This window comes from Nomascus leucogenys, chromosome 6, assembly GCF_006542625.1.
Source record: "Nomascus leucogenys isolate Asia chromosome 6, Asia_NLE_v1, whole genome shotgun sequence".
NCBI lineage: Eukaryota > Metazoa > Chordata > Mammalia > Primates > Hylobatidae > Nomascus > Nomascus leucogenys.
The window spans coordinates 37,916,047-37,935,938 of NC_044386.1; the positions used below are offsets into that span (position 1 = coordinate 37,916,047).

General features: G+C 39.3%; 1 protein-coding gene across 1 annotated transcript in view; it reads right to left on the bottom strand.

Annotated features, from left to right (window-relative positions):
- The window catches only part of MROH2B (maestro heat like repeat family member 2B), a 64,426-nt gene extending 55,679 nt beyond the window's left edge, over positions 1-8,747 (bottom strand). Inside the window, exons 1-5 of the mRNA XM_003274384.2 lie at positions 8,230-8,747; positions 7,089-7,150; positions 4,534-4,644; positions 2,764-2,923; positions 1,467-1,565 (exon numbers count right to left, since the gene is read on the bottom strand). Of these exons, the coding sequence (XP_003274432.2) occupies positions 1,467-1,565; positions 2,764-2,923; positions 4,534-4,644; positions 7,089-7,150; positions 8,230-8,257 (460 nt within the window). The 5' untranslated portion in view covers positions 8,258-8,747. The remainder of the gene's footprint in view (positions 1-1,466; positions 1,566-2,763; positions 2,924-4,533; positions 4,645-7,088; positions 7,151-8,229) is intronic.
- Positions 8,748-19,892: the final 11,145 nt, after the last annotated feature.

A 19,892-nucleotide genomic window follows, 5' to 3' on the forward strand; every position in this document is an offset into this window, starting at 1 on the left:
ATGGATGGATGGCTGAATGGATGGATGGATAGATATCTATTTCATTTTATACCTTTTCTTTAGTGGCAGTCAGGCAAAAAGGTGCTTTAAGACCAAAGGGCACTTAGATAATTTTATAACACAGAGAATTCCCTTAGTAATGTTCATGAGGATTTCCAGTTTAATTTTACATTCTTGGTTGTTAATATTAAAGGTAGAAATGCTGTTAGAGGCTCCAAAGTTTATTTGTGGGAACACAGTGTTAGCTATGATAATAAGTAGGAATAGTAAAAAGTATTGAAAGTGGGTTAGTCTAGTATAGCTGCACAGGTCCTTGAGTCTGACTGTCATAGTTGACAGTCTTGGCTCTGCCATGTACTGACTGTGTGACCTAAGGCAAGCTGTTTGAAACTTTCTAAGTCCAATGTTCTCACTTGTAAAATGGTGGAAAAAATGCTACCCATCTAATGTGGTTGCTGTGAGAGTTAAATGAAATAGTAACTTAAAATACCCAGGGCAGTGTCCGGGCACATAGCAAGTTCTCAATATGTATCAGATAAAAATATTACTTTGATGACAGAACAAGAAGAAATGGGAAAAATGGAATAGAAGAGCCTTTGTTGATAGGTAAAGAAGACATTCTTGACAGCGTGGGCTTTTAAATTACAAAATAATAGTGTTAGCATATGTTGGAAGTGGAAGGGAACATAGCAATCACTTATTCTGATGTTTTTAGAGCTGAAACTGGGACTGAGAGAAGAGCAGGGTCACCTGGTGGCTCAGTGGCTGAGCAGAGACAAGAGACCAGGTCTCCAGTCTCATCCAAGAAACCTCCCTGTACACTGCAATCACTGCTTCCTAGGAATTCCAGGGCACGCTCTTCTCTGTAGGCTCTTCATTTCTGTGACGTATTTCAGTTTTGAGTAGAGGAGTTTGTGACCATAGTTTGCTTGCCTATTTTTCTTGATTTTGTGATTGCTTGTAGTTTGATTACTTTGTTTAGTTATCATTATTACAATATTACCTTATAATCAGATGCCAAAATTTAACCTATGCTAAGAGCTGGTAAGTGCTGACAATCGTTGCCAAGAAAGTGTTGTCCAATTAGAGAAGAAGTTCAGTCAAAATGGAAGTTGTACAGGGCAGTGAAGAGTGTAGACTGGGTGTTCCCATAGACCTGGGTTTGAATGCCACCTCTATATCTCTTTGACTGTGTCATAATTTTGGGAAAATTCTTTACTTTGCTTGAACCTCAGTTTCTCCTCTATACAATGGGCAAATAGTACTTATCTTGCAGAATTGCTGTGATGATTGAATGAGATAACTCCCTGCTGAGGAGTTTCCATGTGGTAGGCACTCAGTAAGTGGTAGCTATTATTGTTCAAAAGGACACGATTGGAGTTAAAGGGAAAACAAGACTTCTGCTTAATTTGTAAGACAGTTCACAGTCTGGTTTTAAGCAAAAAGGAAATCATCAGGATACCCACCAATACAGAAAGTCCCCTTCATCCTTTCATCCTCAGCCAGCCTGAGCATGGTTTGCATGGTGAGCAGGGTCATCATCATGAAGGGAATACTCTGGGACACTGGAGTGAGGGGCAGAAAGGAGACAGGTGTTATTTATCTTCTCAAATTTGTGGTTCTGTGACTCCAAATCAACAAGAAGCATTTCAGGGCTGCATGGAGGAGGCAGATGAGGTGCAGTAGGAAGATGTTTCTATAATTCCCCCATCTCTACCCCACCTTAATACTAGGCTGTAGTTAGATAATCAAGGAGGGGCTAGTTGAAAATAAGGTTCTACCAACCCAAATGTCCAACAATGATAGACTGGATTAAGAAAATGTGGCACATATACATCATGGAATACTATGCAGCCATAAAAAATGATGAGTTCATGTCCTTTGTAGGGACATGGATGAAACTGGAAACCATCATTCTCAGTAAACTATCGCAAGGACAAAAAACCAAGCACCGCATGTTCTCACTCGTAGGTGGGAATTGAACAATGAGAACACATGGACACAGGGAGGGGAACATCACACTACGGGGACTGTTGTGGGGTGGGGGGAGTGGGGAGGGACAGCATTAGGAGATATATCTAATGCTAAATGACGAGTTAATGGGTGTAGCACACCAACATGGCACATGGATACATATGTAACGAACCTGCATATTGTGCACATGTGCCCTAAAACCTAAAGTATAATAATAAAAAAAAAAAAAGAAAATAAGGTTCTAGCTACACAGCCACTTGTACCTGTTGTTAAGTGGCAGTTGCTTATTTGGAAGGCAGCTATGCTCACCACTATACCACCAATGCTGCCAGCAATTGCTTAGTTGGATAATTAATTTGTTAATGTCAATCTCTCTCACCAGATCTTTCCTGTATCCCCAAAGTATATGTAAACATATGTAACAGGTGATTCCTAAATATCTGTTAAATAAAGTAGTGTAGAAATAAATGGTAGGGATCCCTATTTCATGTAAGTGTTCAGTGGTTTGTAGAATACACCTTACAGAAAATGTGCTTCTGCAAATGCAAAGCTGGATGAAGGGGAAGGTGAGGATGGGAGAGTGGCCAAATTCAGAGCAGTCTGGACCAGTGGCTGGGCAGCAGAATCATCCATGCTCATTTTAAACAGCTGCCCACATCCCTCTATCAATATTTCTTGGTTCAGAAGAAGGTAGAGATGCTATCTCTTCTACCGTTTGCTCCCATTTAGCTTTTAGACAATTAGGAGTTGTCATTTCCCAGGGAAAACTGGAGAATATTCCCGCTATACCATAGCTGGTTGCCAATTCAGCCAGGGCAAGCACAACGAATTCATCTGGTAGCTCTAAGATCCTGAAGTTACTTTGTACTTCATACATCACAGAGTTGAAATCATGTGCAGCAAGAGACACCAAAACCTCACCAGCTAGCATTCTGATTTCTCTGAGCATCTGAGGAGGAAAAGAAAAATAACAATAACAACTAGAAAAGGGGCAGAGTGAGTCTACGGAGGAGAGCTAGTAAGCATAGTATTTATGTATGCATTTATTTATTTTTAAAATTATAGATTCAGGGGGTACATGTGCAGGTTGGTCACATGGTTCAACTGTGTAATGGTGAGATTTGGGCTTCTAGTGAACCCTCACCATTCCTCCCACCTTCTCTTCTTTTGGAGTCTGCGAAAACGTCTACTGACCCCCAAATCTGCAAGAACACTATTAAAACCAGTTTTTAAAAGTGCAATCAAGTTACCTCTGCTTTCCCAGCAACTGACACCTACCAAGAATCTTTCACCATAGTTTTCCAGCAGCCTGTTCTCTACTATACAGCCACACTATTTATAAGCTCCTCTAGCATTGGGACGAAGGGAGAACAGGCTGTTACAAAACCATAGTGAGAAACTCTTGGTAGGCGTCAGTAGCTGGGAAAGCAGAGGTAATTTGAATGCATTTAAAATGCTGGTTTTAATAGAGTTCTAGTAAACTTGGAGGTCAGTAGCTGTTTTCTTGCTGATTGATCTGGTACCATGAACACAGGACTTACATTTTATGTTTAAGTGATGCAAATTACTGTGGTTGAAAGACTGAAAGGAAAAGTGAAAGGAAATGGGCTAGGAATTGAGAGCTTTGGTTTTGGTGTTAATCTGGCCTAGTTATGTCCAATATTGGTGGTATTGGGAAAAACTTCTGATTTTGGTGATGGTAAGCTAGGTAAATTTGATCAAACCCCCTCCTGAGGAAAATACAAAAGACCCAGATAAGATATTAAAAATACATACTCATAAAACCATCAGCACACTCACAATATAGGTTGAAATGAATTACTGAGTTGAGGCCTGGAAAAGATTATTGATCTAGAGAGATAAGCCCTGCATTTGGGGCTGTTTTGTTGCATTTTGAAGCAATAGTCAGAGTTCAGGGCCAACCGGTGGTGAGACTTTGGTCATCCCATCTCTTGTCTTTTGGGCTAAGACACCAAAGGGCTGTGTTCAGATGAAAACTTAAATTGGTACTCTCATGAATGACAATCCAATTTTGAAGTTATAGAAGTGACCCAAAAATCTCAAGCCCTGAGAGCAATCATAAATTGTTAGTGCCCTTGGCAGGAACAAGTAATACTTCTTTCTGGAAGAAATAACATCATCCTAGGATTCAAATTATTTCTACAAATTATTATTTTTTTTGCTGTGTTGTCTATCAATCTAAGATAAGTAGTTACATAAAGAAATAAGTCATATAGCAGCCAAGAACCGTGGTTTCTAGTTATGTTACTAGTTATGTTCTAGTTATGTTACTTTGAAAAAAATGTATCTTTAATGGTGAACTTCCTCAGCTAAAAGGAGGTTGGATAATATCACCTCTAAAATCATTCTTATCTTTGCCTCAGTTTCCTCATCTGTGAAGGAGTAAATATCAGGCATTACAACGATATCCAAGTTACCACGAAGAACAAATACAAGTGATTTGTGGTCCTGGCAACAGTGTAGAAGAGCTTACTGATGTCCACATGGGTGCAATTGGGTCACTTAAAGACCCTTTTCACCATCATGAACCAGACTTACATTGTTGTCTCTCATATCCTTAGAAGCATAATAAATCAACCGTTGGACAATTGCATCATCCAAGATGTCAGTATTCTGAATAACAGAAGTGAGATGACTGTAAATGTCTTCCTGTGAACATACAAAGGCATACACAGAAATTTGGCTAGCAAAAATAAAGGAATCAAATGAAATCCTAATGAATAACACCATTAAAGTAAGCAATATATCTTTACTACACAGTAGATTTCATATTATATGTCTTAATCGAGGCTTTCTTTCTTTTTTTTTTTTTAAGATGGAGTTTTGCTCTTTTTGGCCTGGCTGGAGTGCAATGGCATGATCTCAGGTCACTGCAACCTCCGCCTCTTGGGTTCAAGTGATTCTCCTGCCTCAACCTCCTGAGTAGCCAGGATTGCAGTTGTGTGCCACCATGCCCAACTAATTTTTGTATTTTTAGTAGAGATGGGGTTTTTGCTTGTTGGCTAGGCTGGTCTCTAACTCCTGACCTCAGGTGATCCACTTGCCTCGGCCTCCCAAAGTGCTGGGATTACAGGCATGAGCCACCCTGCCTGGCCTTAGTTGAGGCTTTCTGAACATAACATGCATCTTTAGGAGTCAAAGGCTAAAGAGCAAAGTTAATTCTAAAAACTATTTTAACTTGGCTACATTTCTATGGCAAGATCTAATTGAAGACTAGGATAGGCTACCTGCCATTGCATGTCTTTTGAAAATCACTGTTATGGGACACTCAGGGGAATGGAAATGCCTGTCAGCCTAATTGCTGCCCTTACTACCAGGGAGTGATATGGTACTAGGGAACACACTGTAACCCCCCAAGAGGCTGCTAAGCTATGAAACTGGATCCTAAGGGACATTTACAGGCCCTTGTTTCATTCATGCCTCTGCAGACAGAAAGTTGTGGACAACCTTCTTGACTCGATGCCCTGTGTGAGAGCTCTTGTGAATCTTTTAGGTGGCTATGTGTCCTCTGGATGATGAAAGAGACTGGTGTTCTGAAATCTCCAACAGCTTCAACATGCACCTCTAGCCACTCCACCCATGCTTAAGTTGTTAAATAGCATCCTTTGCATTACTCCTCAGGGCTGGTTCTTGGGAGGTTTAAGAATAATGCATAATTTTTCTTTGCTTTCTTCTCTGTGTTTTCTGGGCCTGCCTAACTATCTCTGTGAGTCCTTTTCTTGCTCTGTGTGCTTACTCTCCTGTCTGTGGGCCTTGTTCTTTGGCAAGGCTAACATCTATGGAGCTCGCACCACATTCCTAGAACCGTGCCAGACTCATCATCTGGAGCATTTTATTAATGCTCACAAGTCCCTGTGTTAGGTACCACAAATATTTTCATTTTATAGATGAGGAAATTGAGTCCCAGGGAGCTTAATGTAGTTAGTGTCACGTACTGATGCTACAATTTGAAACCAACATTCTGAATTTTAGCTGGCACCTTAACCTCTTGGTTATGCTGGCTATTATTATTCTTTAACTAGACTCACCATAAAATAACTAGGAAGTGCTTGTTAAAAATGTATATTCCCTGATCCCTTTACTGGAAATTTTCCTTCAGTGCTTCTGGGATCCGGAGGTTATTCTCCAAGTGATTCCCAATGTTTGAGAAATAGTGTTCTTTCAGAAAGGTGACTTCTACCGAGAGATTCATGTAATGGTTTTCAACCATACCTAAATGTTTGGATTACCTCCAGGGGCTTTAAATGCTCAAGCTTTTCACAGACTGATCCAATCAGAATCCCTGGTAGTAGGGCCTGGGTGTTGATATTTTCCCAAAACTCCCTAAGGGATTCTAATATATGGTCAGGGTTGAGAACCACTGAATTAAGAGATAAAGGTATAGGCACTGCCCTTCACAAGCAGACAACACTGAATAATGATTATGAACATTTTTTTGGGATCAGATAGGCTTGCTTTTGGATACAGTCCTGCCGTTCTTAGTTAAGCAAGTCATGTAACTTCTCTCTGCCTAATTTTTTCTCAGTTATCAAATGGAAATAACAATACCTACCTGATAAAATTGTTCTGAGGAGTGAATATTGTACAATACACTGTTGTTTGGAAAATATCTAGATTTTTACTTCCCTGATAAGTGTTCGATGAAGGGCAGTTATTTCTTTTATTTTATAAAAGGTTGTTGAAATGTGAAAAGCCTTCAATTCTTAGGTAAACTTCCAGCTGTGAAATAGCATTATAGATGAGCAGGGAAGAGCTTTTGGGATTTTTGTAACAACCCTCAAATTATAAAGGAAACAGTCTCATCCACGTGTTTGTCAGTCTGACATACACTTTTCCACATCTGCCTGTATACAGTTATAAAAAGGAACTTTTTTTTTGCTATTTTCTAGACATAGATGCTGTGATTCTTGAAATGCTAAATATCATTGCTTAAACATTACAATGACTTTCATTACAACTGCATTTACTGAAAAATCTAATGCCATGTAACAAGCCAGAGAAAAATGAGAAAGTTGAGGCAAAGAAAAATATGTATGAAATGTTGCAACAAGAAGACTGGAAAAGGGAAAAAGATTTTTCTCTGTTTTCCCTACCTTGTTAACAATATCTTCCTTGTTCAGCATGCCAAGAGTGAGGTTAATATCCCCAAACATCTCTAAAATGTACAGAAAAATATGAATTAAAATATATGCTGAAATGCCTTCCTGTTAGTTATTTTGTAATCAACACAGAAAGTTCATTCATTCATTTATCCTCTCTGTCTTTCTCTCTCTCCCTTGACTGCTAGCTCTTTGATGGCAGGAACTGTTTTATGCATATCCATGACATAAGTGAAACTAGCAGATGCTCAGTTATTACTATTACTTTTGAAACCTGAATCAAATGTGAAAGGGAAGATAAAAGATGCTGGATTCCTATTTATCCCTCCAGGCAAGTGGGCGTTGCCTTGTAAATTCTCTCTTGCAGGGTTTAGCTCTAAGAGTCAATGAGGTGAATTTCTCACTTCTGACTTCAGCATTAGAAGGCAGGGGTGCAACATAGCTGTTTATTTTACACTTGTCCTCCCCTCAATACCTCTCCCATCTTCTTTTTCCATACCCTTTTCAACTCCACCTATTCTCCCGTGCCTGCTGACTCCCTCTTTTGGTCCCATGCTCATGAAGACTTCCTGTTTTCTGACAATGACCTAAATGTGTTTGACTTGCATTTTCTAGGAATATATGTTTTTGAATAAAGCACTCTAGAAAACTGGAAAAAAAATTGAGTCAAAGGAATTGAGCAATTTCAAGCTATGTGGCAAGTTTGTAGGAGAAATGCTTTTGGAGATGAAGATTTCTTATGAACCTCCACACCAAACAACATACTCATTTAGAGCAATCTTTTTGGCAAAGCAGAAAGGCAGCCATACCTGGAAATTGGGAGAAATACTTCCAAAGGACTCTTCTAGTATTTAAAATTAAATAACAAACTGCCTTTCTTTGATATGTAGCCACTTTCTCCTCAGGTAGACTATAAATTTTAAAGCACAACCATCTCTTAGGCTTCCAGTCTATTACTCGTCCTTCACAACCAGCATGGTTTTATTATGTATTTAGCATACCACTTCATAAATCCTTTGAGGTGTACAGTCCTCCCACAATGACACACCACTCCCAGCCCTCATATATGCTTATAATTCCACAGAAACAAAACACAGGGAAGAGCCTTGACTTCTCAGGATCTGATGATGCTTACCTATGGATTCCTCTGTAGTAAGTGTCATGTCTTGGCTGTTTCCGGGTCTCTAAAAGATAGCACCTAAGTATTAGAAACAGTAAAGCTAAAAAATCAAAGAGGCAGGTTGGCAAGTTTCTCATATAAGGTTCACATAAGCCTCTCTAAATGAAAGTGCCTCCTCCACTTGATTCGCACAATGGTCTGGGAGCTTCCAGCAATGGGCTTGTTGTTGAAGTTGATACTGTATTCTACCACTATGACATTTTCTTGCGTCTGAACTCCTGCTAACCAACAAAATGGCTGCATCTCACCAAATATTGTCCCTTTGGTGACCAGAGTATTTGGGAAAGAAGTAATTAGAGACTGGGATTCAAACCATTGTTGCAGACCAAAGGTGCTCCTTTCCTTAAACTTGAGTCCATTGATCACAAATTCAGGAATGGTTTTCAGTAGTCGCTTTACTGTCCTGATGTTGGGAAAGGCTTTATGGTGAACTCGTTGATTGTTATACTTAGTGAAAGTCAGTCATATGAACTGAGCATGCTCAGTGGACTGGAATGCACTTCAGGGGCAGTTGGATGGAATGTCCAACTGACAGCGGCAAAGAGAAGCCCTCTCTACCTCCCTCTCCATTAATTCCTCACTGGCATGTTCAGGATCTTGGTCTCGCTCCAGGCTCAGGCTTTTTCTCTGTTTTCAGCTTTCTTTTTGTTTTCAAATTATGTTTTATCTAGACCAATTTTCCATAATGTTTTCAACTTTTCTAGCATGAATTGAAATCTTGTCCCCAACTATAAATCTATGTGATGACAATCTTCAATGTATGTCCAGGCTCTACGTGAATATGGAGGATGATAGAGAATGGGAAGGGGGTACTGCTCGTCTATAGGGCTAAATGTAGAAGGGGCTGAGGAGGGGAGCTCATGACAATTTTCATCTGCTGCTGCTTTTTTGGCCATCTTACGTTCATCGGCAAAGCTTATTCCAGATTCAAAGGTCAAGTGCTTCCAACTAAACCTTTGAATTCATCATTTTTCTCATAGACATTTTGCACTGTATTAAAGAGATCCTCAACATTTTCCGCTTCCCAAGTCAGCGTCACTTTCAGACTTTTGTCTGCAAGTGACCTTATCATGGGATTTACTTGGTATCCTTATTTAAAATGTGAATTCCCAGGCCCCACTTCAGACCCTGTAAATTAGAATGAGGGGGCAGCAATCTATATATTTAATGTGCGCCCCTGGTGATTCTTAGGTTCACTGAACTTTGAAAAGCACTGACCAAGGATTCATTAGTGGATCAGTAAATAGCAGTTAACTGAAGAATGTTTGTTGTGGTTGGGCAAGGAGCTCTTCCCCAGCATCATGACTCACTGAAGAATAGGCCAAGACTGGTGAGTCAGGGAGGTACTGGGGTGATTAGAGGCATCCCGAAACTCTTAACATCATAACATGTTAAGTCTACTTGTAGTAAATAAAACAACAGATTCCCTATAAGGGTAAAAATGATGTTAGAAATTATGTGCTCTTAGAGTCTTAAAGAACAATGTACAGCAGAATCAATAAGAAAGCTAGCCATTTAGGTAATTGTTACAACCATTTTCTTAATATTTTTGTGAATGGTGACAAATTATTTTTCTGTATGTCTGTACATAAAGACTTCCTTGATTTCATAGAGATTAGAGAAGTTAGGAGATAATTGATTTATATTGACTTTTAATTTCTTCATCACTGCAATCAAAACACAACTTTTTGCTAAAATCCTTTCAAAGTAAATTCACTCATTGAAACCAATACTGCAGATAGTTTTAAAATCCCCAAATCCTCAAAACAGCTGATTTGCTGTCATTTTATTTCATTTTTCAGTGGCCTGCTTGTTGCATCTTCCCATTATTTCTTCCTCTTCTCATTACACGAGGGTAACACAATGTGGGTTTGATTTCTCTGAGACTCTAGGAGGATCCTAAACACGAATTCTCAAATTGAATAGGATGGCATGTGCTAACTAATTAAGTACTGTTTCTAGATATTTGTGAGGGAGCCTAAATCTAGCCTGCTAAGGAATTAGAGTGTCTTGCTGGGTATGTGGTAGCCATCCCCTTTCAATGTAACTTGTCAAATGAAGCTACCCAATCCCAGGCCTACGATGTTCCCACATGATGTTATCAGACAAAAATATTAATAAGGCAGTAAAGGTAAAATATAAAGCTACAGAAGAATAGATACATAGAAATAATACAGAAACATTATAAAAATTTAAATTTTATGGTTTTAATAGTTTAATTGTAGATGATTTTAATGTATACTGCAATTAATTTAAACTTTGAGATTTATCCTTTTATTCTTCAAATGAAGTGTTTGATTTTTATAAAATTTATTAAAAGTGAAATTAAGCTCTGTTTTGTTTGATTTGTCAGTTTCACGAGATAAGCCTAATCTCTTTTTTTTTTAAAATTTTATTATTATTATACTTTAAGTTTTAGGGTACATGTGCACAACGTGCAGATTTGTTACATATGTATACATGTGCCATGTTGGTGTGCTGCACCCATTAACTCGTCATTTAGCATTAGGTATATCTCCTAATGCTATCCCTCCCCCCTCCCCCAACCCCACAACAGTCCCTGGTGTGTGATGTTCCCCTACCTGTGTCCATGTGTTCTCATTGTTCAATTCCCACCTATGAGTGAGAACATGTAGTGTTTGGTTTTTTGTCTTTGCGATAGTTTGCTGAGAATGATGGTTTCCAACTTCATCCATGTCCCTGTAAAGAACATGAACTTATCATTTTTTATGGCTGCATAGTATTCCATGGTGTATAAGTGCCACATTTTCTTAATCCAGTCTATCGTTGTTGGTCATTTGGGTTGGTTCCAAGTCTTTGCTATTGTGAATAGTGCCGCAATAAACATATGTGTGCATGTATCTTTATAGGAGCATGATTTATAATCCTTTGGGTATATACTCAGTAATGGGATGGCTGGGTCAAATGGTATTTCTAGTTCTAGATCCCTGAGGAATCGCCACACTGACTTCCACTATGGTTGAACTAGTTTACAGTCCCACCAACAGTGTAAAAGTGTTCCTATTTCTCCACATCCTCTCCAGCACCTGTTGTTTCCTGACTTTTTAATGATGGCCATTCTAACTGGTGTGAGATGGTATCTCATTGTGGTTTTGATTTGCATTTCTCTGATGGCCAGTGGTGATGAGCATTTTTTCATGTGTTTTTTGGCTGCATAAATGTTCTTTCTTGAGATGTGTCTGTTCATATCCTTCACCCACTTTTTGATGGGGTTGTTTGTTTTTTTCTTGTAAATTTGTTTGAGTTCATTGTAGATTCTGGATATTAGCCCTTTGTCACATGAGTAGGTTGCAAAAATTTTCTCCCATTTTGTAGGTTGCCTGTTCACTCTGATGGTAGTTGCTTTTGCTGTGCAGAAGCTCTTTAGTTTAATTAGATCCCATTCGTCAATTTTGGCTTTTGTTGCCACTGCTTTTGGTGTTTTAGACACGAAGTCCTTGCCCATGCCTATGTCCTGAATGGTATTGCCTTGTTTTTCTTCTAGGGTTTTTATGGTTTTAGGTCTAACATTTCAGTCTTTAATCCATCTTGAATTAATTTTTGTATAAGGTGTAAGGAAGGGATCCAATTTCAGCTTTCTACATATGGCTAGCCAGTTTTCCCAGCACTATTTATTAAGTAGGGAATCCTTTCCCCATTGCTTGTTTTTGTCAGGTTTGTCAAAGATCAGATAGTTGCAGATATGTGGCGTTATTTCTGAGGGCTCTGTTCTGTTCCATTGGTCTATATCTCTGTTTTGGTACCAGTACCATGCTGTTTTGGTTACTGTAGCCTTGCCTTGTAATAGAGATTGAAGTCAGGTAGGGTGATGCCTCCAGCTTTGTTCTTTTGGCTTAGGATTGACTTGGCAATGCGGGCTCTTTTTTGGTTCCATGTGAACTTTAAAGTAGTTTTTTCCAATTCTGTGAAGAAAGTCATTGGTAGCTTGATGGGGATGGCATTGAATCTATAAATTACCTTGGGCAGTATGGCCATTTTCACGATATTGATTCTTCCTACCCATGAGCATGGAGTGTTCTTCCATTTGTTTGTGTCCTCTTTTATTTCATTGAGCAGTGGTTTGTAGTTCTCCTTGAAGAGATCCTTCACATCCCTTGTAAGTTGGATTCCTAGGTATTTTATTCTCTTTGAAGCAATTGTGAATGGGAGTTCACCCATGATTTGACTCTCTGTTTGTCTGTTATTGGTGTATAAGAATGCTTTTGATTTTTGCACATTGATTTTGTATCCTGAGACTTTGCTGAAGTTGCTTATCAGCTTAAAGAGATTTTGGGCTGAGAAGATGGGGTTTTCTAGATATACAATCATGTCATTGGCAAACAGGGACAATTCGACTTCCTCTTTTCCTAATTGAATACCCTTTATTTCTTTCTCCTGCCTGATTGCCCTAACCAGAACTTCCAACACTATGTTGAATAGGAGTGGTGAGAAAGGGCATCCCTGTCTTGTGCCGGTTTTCAAAGGGAATGCTTCCAGTTTTTGTCCATTCAGTATGATATTGGCTGTGGGTTTGTCATAGATGGCTCTTATTATTTTGAGATACATCCCATCAATACCTAATTTATTGAGAGTTTTTAGCATGAAGGGTTGTTGAATTTTGTCAAAGGCCTTTTCTGCATCTATTGAGATAATCATGTGGTTTTTGTCTTTGGTTCTGTTTATATGCTGGATTACATTTATTGATTTGCATATGTTAGACCAGCCTTGCATCCCAGGGATGAAGCCCACTTGATCATGGTGGATAAGCTTTTTGATGTGCTGCTGGATTCAGTTTGCCAGTATTTTATTGATGATTTTTGCATCGATGTTCATCAGGGGTATTAGTCTAAAATTCTCTTTTTTTGTTGTGTCTCTGCCAGGCTTTGGTATCAGGATGATGCTGGCCTCATAAAATGAGCTAGGGAGGATTCCCTCTTTTTCTATTGATTGGAATAGTTTCAGAAGGAATGGTACAGGCTCCTCCTTGTACCTTTGGTAGAATTCGGCTGTGAATCTGTCTGGTCCTGGACTTTTTTTGGTTGGTAAGCTATTATTGCCTCAATTTCAGAGCCTGTTATTGGTCTATTCAGAGATTCAACTTCTTCCTGCTTTAGTCTTGGGAGGGTGTGTGTGTCGAGGAATTACTCCATTTCTTCTAGATTTTCTAGTTTATTTGTGTAGAGGTGTTTATATTATTCTCTGATGGTAGTTTGTATTTCCATGGGATTGGTGGTGATATCCCCTTTGTCTTGTTTTATTGCATCTATTTGATTCTTCTCTCTTTTTTTCTTTATTAGTCTTGCTAGCGGTCTATCAATTTTGTTGATCTTTTCAAAAAACCAGCTCCTGAATTCATTGATTTTTTGAACGGTTTTTTTGTGTCTCTATTTCCTTCAGTTCTGCTCTGATCTTAGTTATTTCTTGCCTTCTGCTAGCTTTTGAATGTGTTTGCTCTTGCTTTTCTAGTTCTTTTAATTGTGATGTTAGGGTGTCAATTTTAGATTTTTCCTGCTTTCTCTTGTGGGCATTTAATGCTATAAATTTCCCTCTACACACTGCTTTGAATCCCAGAGATTCTGGTATGTTGTGACTTTGTTCTCTTTGGTTTCAAAGAACATCTTTATTTCTGCCTTCATTTCGTTATGTACCTAGTAGTCATTCAGGAGCAGGTTGTTCAGTTTCCATGTATTTGAGTGGTTCTGAGTGAGTTTCTTAATCCTGTGTTCTGGTTTGATTGCACTGTGGTCTGAAAGACAGTTTGTTATAATTTCTGTTCTTTTACATTTGCTGAGGAGAGCTTTACTTCCAACTATGTGGTCAGTTTTGGAGTAGGTGTGGTGTGGTGCTGAAAAGAATGTATATTCTGTTGATTTGGGGAGAGAGTTCTGTAGATGTCTATTAGGTCCACTTGGTGTAGAGCTGAGTTCAATTCCTGGATATCCTTGTTAACTTTCTGTCTCATTGATCTGTCTAATGTTGACAGTGGGGTGTTAAATTCTCCCGTTATTATTGTGGGGGAGGTTAAGTCTCTTTGTAGGTCACTAAGGACTTGCTTTATGAATCTGGGTGCTCCTGTATTGGGTGCATATATATTTAGGATAGTTAGCTCTTCTTGTTGAATTGATCCCTTTACCATTATGTAATGGCCTTCTTTGTCTCTTTTGATCTTTGTTGGTTTAAAGTCTGTTTTATCAGAGACTAGGATTGCAACCCCTGCCTTTTTTTGTTTTCCATTTGCTTGATAGATCTTCCTCCATCCCTTTATTTTGAGCCTATGTGTGTCTCTGCGCATGAGATGGGTGTCCTGAATACAGCACACTGATGGGTCTTGACTCTTTTTCCAATTTGCCAGTCTGTGTCTTTTAATTGGAGCATTTAGCCAATTTACATTTAAGGTTAATACTGTTATGTGTGATTTTGATCCTGTCATTATGATATTAGCTGGTTATTTTGCTCGTTAGTTGATGCAGTTTCTTCCTAGCCTTGATGGTCTTTACAATTTGGCATGTTTTTGCAGGGGCTGGTACCGGTTGTTCCTTTCCATGTTTAGTGCTTCCTTCAGGAGCTCTTTTAGGGCAGGCCTGGTGGTGACAAAATCTCTCAGCATTTGCTTTTCTGTAAAGTATTTTATTTCTCCTTCACTTATGAAGCTTAGTTTGGCTGCATATGAAGTTCTGGGTTGAAAATTCTTTTTTTTAAGAATGTTGAGTATTGGCCCCCACTCTCTTCTGGGTTGCAGAGTTTCTGCCGAGAGATCAGCTGTTAGTCTGATGGGCTTCCCCTTGTGGGTAACCTGACCTTTCTCTCTGGCTGCCCTTAACATTTTTTCCTTCATTTCTACTTTGGTGAATCTGACAATTACGTGTCTTGGAGTTGCTCTTCTCGAGGAGTATCTTTGTGGCGTTCTGTGTATTTCCTGAATTTGAATGTTGGCCTGCCTTGCTAGATTGGGGAAGTGCTCCTGGATAATATCCTGCAGAGTGTTTTCCAACTTGGTTCCATTCTCACCGTCACTTTCCGGTACACCAGTCAGACGTAGATTTGGTCTTTTCACATAGTCCCATATTTCTTGGAGGCTTTTTCGTTTCTTTTTATGCTTTTTTCTCTAAACTTCTCTTCTCACTTCATTTCATCTTCCATCGCTGATACCCTTTCTTCCAGTTGATTGCATCAGGTACTGATGCTTGTGCATTCATCATGTAGTTCTCGTGCTGTGGTTTTTCAGCTCCATCAGGTCCTTTAAGGACTTCTCTGCATTGGTTATTCTAGTTAGCCATTCATCTAATTTTTTTTCAAGGTTTTTAACTTCTTTGCCATTGGTTCGAACTTTCTCCTTTAGCTCGGAGTGGTTTGATCTTCTGAAGCCTTCTTCCCTCAACTTGTCAAAGTCATTCTCCCTCCAGCTTTGTTCCGTTGCTGGTGAGGAGCTGTGTTCCTTTGGAGGAGGAGAGGCACTCTGATTTTTAGAGTTTCTCGTTTTTCTGCTCTGTTTTTCCCCCATCTTTGTGGTTTTATCTACCTTAGGTCTTTGATGATGGTGACGTACAGATGGGTTTTTCGTGTGGATGTACTTTCTGTCTTTTAGTTTTCCTTCTAACAGTCAGGACCCTCAGCTGCAGGTCTGTTGGAGTTTGCTGGAGGTCCACTCCAGACCCTGTTTGCCTGGGTATCAGCAGTGGTGGCTGCAGAACAGCCGATATTGGTGAACCGCAAATGCTGCTGCCTGATCATTCCTCTGGAAGTTTTGTCTCAGAGGAGTACCTGGCCGTTTGAGGTCTCAGTCCGCCCCTACTGAGGGGTGCCTCCCAGTTAGGCTACTCAGGGTTCAGGGACCCACTTGAGGAGGCAGTCTGCCCGTTCTCAGATCTCCAGCTGCGTGCTGGGAGAACTTCTACTCTCTTCAAAGCTGTTAGACAGGGACATTTAAGTCTGCAAAGGTTACTGCTGCCTTTTGTTTGTCTGTGCCCTGCCCCCAGAGGTGGAGTCTACAGAGGCAGGCAGGCCTCCTTGAGCTGTGGTGGACTCCCCCCAGTTTGAGCTTCCTGGCTGCTTTGTTTACCTACTCAAGCCTTGGCAATGGCAGGTCCCCCTCCCCCAGGATCACTGCTGCCTTGCAGTTTGATCTCAGACTGCTGTGCTAGCAATGAGCGAGGCTGGGTGGGCGTAGGACCCTCCGAGCCTGGTGCGGGATATAATCTCCTAGTGTGCCATTTGTTAAGCCCGTTGGAAAAGCGCAGTATTAGGGTGGGAGTGACCCAATTTTCCAGGTGCCATCTGTCACCCCTTTCTTTGACTAGGAAAGGGAATTCCCTGACCCCTTGTGCTTCCCGGGTGAGGCGATGTCTCGCCCTGCTTCGGCTCATGCACGGTGCACTGCAACCACTGTCCTGCACCCACTGTCTGGCACTCCCCAGTGAGATGAACCCAGTACCTCAGTTGCAAATGCAGAAATCACCCATCTTCTGCATCGCTCTCGCTGGGAGCTGTAGACTGGAGCTGTTCCTATTCGGACATCTTGGCACCACCACCCTGAGATAAGCCTAATCTCTTATACTCTAATATATAAAAGGGAAAGAAATATTAGCTGGCAACGTCATATAGAAGTAATTATGCCTTTGATGTCAGTAGCCCCATTTCCCTTCTTTCCTTTTCCCTTCCTCCTCCCTTTCCACTTCCTTCCTCTCCTCCTCTCTCTCCTGTCTTCTTCTCCTCTCCTTTCCTATTCTCTGTTCTCTGTTTTCTCTCCCGTTATTATTATTTTTTACTCTTTTTCCTTTGCTTTTCTACTTGTAGTAAATACAACAACAGAATAATTTCCAGTAAAATTCACTTTAGCTGAATTCAGCACACATTTACTGACTACTTAGTAGGCAAGAAGCCCATGATAGGTATTCTTGGACAAATAATAAAAAGAGAACCTCTTCCTAACCTCAAGGAACTTGCATTCTAGGGGAGAAGCCAGTCCACTGGTATAACAAATGGAAAAATGAGCCAGGATAGTGATCGTTATAATAGAGGAGTAAACAAAGGTCATGAAAGAGTTGTGAATTTTGTCTGCAAAGCATGATTGTAGGACTTGAGTTGGTCCTTGAAAGTAGAGATGAGTCCTCTTCATAGCATTCAGAGAAACCTGTCTTCTTTTCCAAGTAGAAGACTGCAGATCCTCTAATTATTTTTTCTTCTTCAGCATGAGTAAATCATAGCAATTTATTGATTTTTCTATTTGATTTAGGAAGATTTATTTTTTAAATTTTAATTTCTAAAATTTCAATAGCTTTTGAAGTATAGTTTTTGGTTATATGGATGAATTGTATAGTGGTGATTTCTGAGATTTTAGTGAACCCACCAACTGAGTAGTATACACTGTATCCAATATATAGTTTGGTATCACTCATCCATCTCCAACCCTCCCCACTTCTGAGTCTCCAATGTCCAATATACTACTCTGTATGTCTTTGCATACCCATAGCTTAGCTTCCATTTATAAGGGAGAATATATGGCATTTGGTTTTCCATTCCTGAGTTACTTCAGTAATGGCCTCCAGCTCCATCCAAGTTACTGCAAAAGACATTCTTTCGTTCTTTTTTATGCCTGAGTAGTATTTTATGGTGTATATATACCACATTTTCTTTACCCACTCATTGGTTAATGGGCACTTAGGTTGCTTCCATATCTTTGCAACTGTGAATTGTGCTGTAATTAACATTTGTATGCAAGTATCTTTTTGATATAATGACTTCTTTTCTTTTGGGTAGATACCTGTAGTGGGATTGCTGTATCAAATGGTAGATCTACTTTTAGTTCTTTGAGAAATCTTCATACTATTTTCCCTAGAAGTTGTATTAATTTACATTCCCACCAGAAGTGTATAAGTGTTCCCTTTTGCACCACATCCCCATCAACAACTATTTTGTTTTGGCTTTTTAATAATGACCATTCTGGCTAGGATAAGGTGGTATCTCAATGTGGTTTTAATTTCCATTTCCCTGAGGATTAATGATGTGGAGCATCTTTTTCATGTTTGTTGGTTCTTTGTATTTCTTCTTTTGAGAAGTGTCAATTCATGTAATTTGCCCACTTTTTGATGGGATTTTTTTTTTCTTGTTGATTTGTTTACATGCCTTGTAGATTCTAAATATTAATCTTTTGTGGATGCATAGTTTGCAAATATTTTATCCCATTCTGGGAGTTGTCTATTTACTATGATGATTATTTCTTTTGCTATGAAGAAGAAGCTCTTCATTTAATTAGGTTCCATTTATTTACTTTTGTGTTTGTTACATTTTCTTTTGAGGTCTTAGTCATAAATTCTTTGCCTAGGCCAACATATAGAAGAGTTTTTCCTAGGTTTCCTTCTAGCATTTTTATGGTTTCAGGTGTTAGATTTAAGTCTTTAATTCATCTTAAGTTCATTTTTGTATATGGGGAGAGATGGGGATCCAATATCATTCTTCCACACTTGGCTAGTCAGTTTTCCCAGCACCATTTATTAAACAAGATGTCCGTTCCCCAATTTATGTTTTCGTATGCCTGTAGATCAGTTGTTGGTAAGTATTTGGCTTTATTTCTGGCTTCTCTATTCTCTTCCATTAGTCTATGCATCTGCTTTTATACAAGTATCATGCTGTTTTGATACTATAGCCTTGTAGTATAATTTGAAATCAGGTAATGTGATGCCTCTAGATTTGTTCTTTTTGGTTAGAATTGCCTTGGCTATTTGGGTTCTTTTTTGGCTCCATATGAATCTTATGATTTTTTTCCTAATTCTGTGGAAAATGATGTTGGTATTTTGATAAGGAATTGCACTGAATCTGCAGATTGCTTTGGGAAGTATGTATATTTTCATGATACTGATTCTTGTAACCCATGAGTATGGGATGGATTTTTATTTGTTTGTGTCATCTATTTCTTTCAGCAGTGTTTTGTAGTTATCCTTGTAGAGATATTTTACATCCTTGGTTAGGTATATTCTAAGGTGGTTTTTTCTTTCTTTTTGTTTTGTAAAAGGAATTGAGTTCTTGATTTGGTTCTCAACTTGTGATTTACCAAGATTTAGACTGTTATTGTTTTCAGTTGCTTTTTATTGTAAATATATAATGTTCAGCTGTTACTATGATAAAATATATATTCAACATCCTTTTTATAGAGCAGCCTTCATATCCGAAATAAAAAAGAAGAGGAGAAACAGTATGAGACTTCAAGTTCAGAAACTTGAATTGCCTTTAGATTCTGCTTCGAACTAGTTTTATTACTGTGGGAAAATCAACCCAGTTGATATGGTTTGGCTGTGGCCCCACTAAAATCTCATTTTAAATTGTAGCTTCCATAAATTCCATGTGTTGTGAGAGGCATCCAGTGAGAGGTAATTGAATCATGGGGTGGGTCTTTCCTGTGCTGTTCTTATGATAGTGAATAAGTCTCACTAGATCTGATGGTTTTATAAAGGGAAGTTCTCCTGTACATCCTCTCTTGCTTGCCACCATGTAAGATGTGACTTTGCTCCTCCTTCTCCTTCTGCCATGATTGTCAGGCCTCCCCAGCCACGTGGAACTGTGAGTCAGTCAAACCTCTTTTTCTTCATAAATTACCCAGTCTCAGGCATGTCTTTATTCACAGT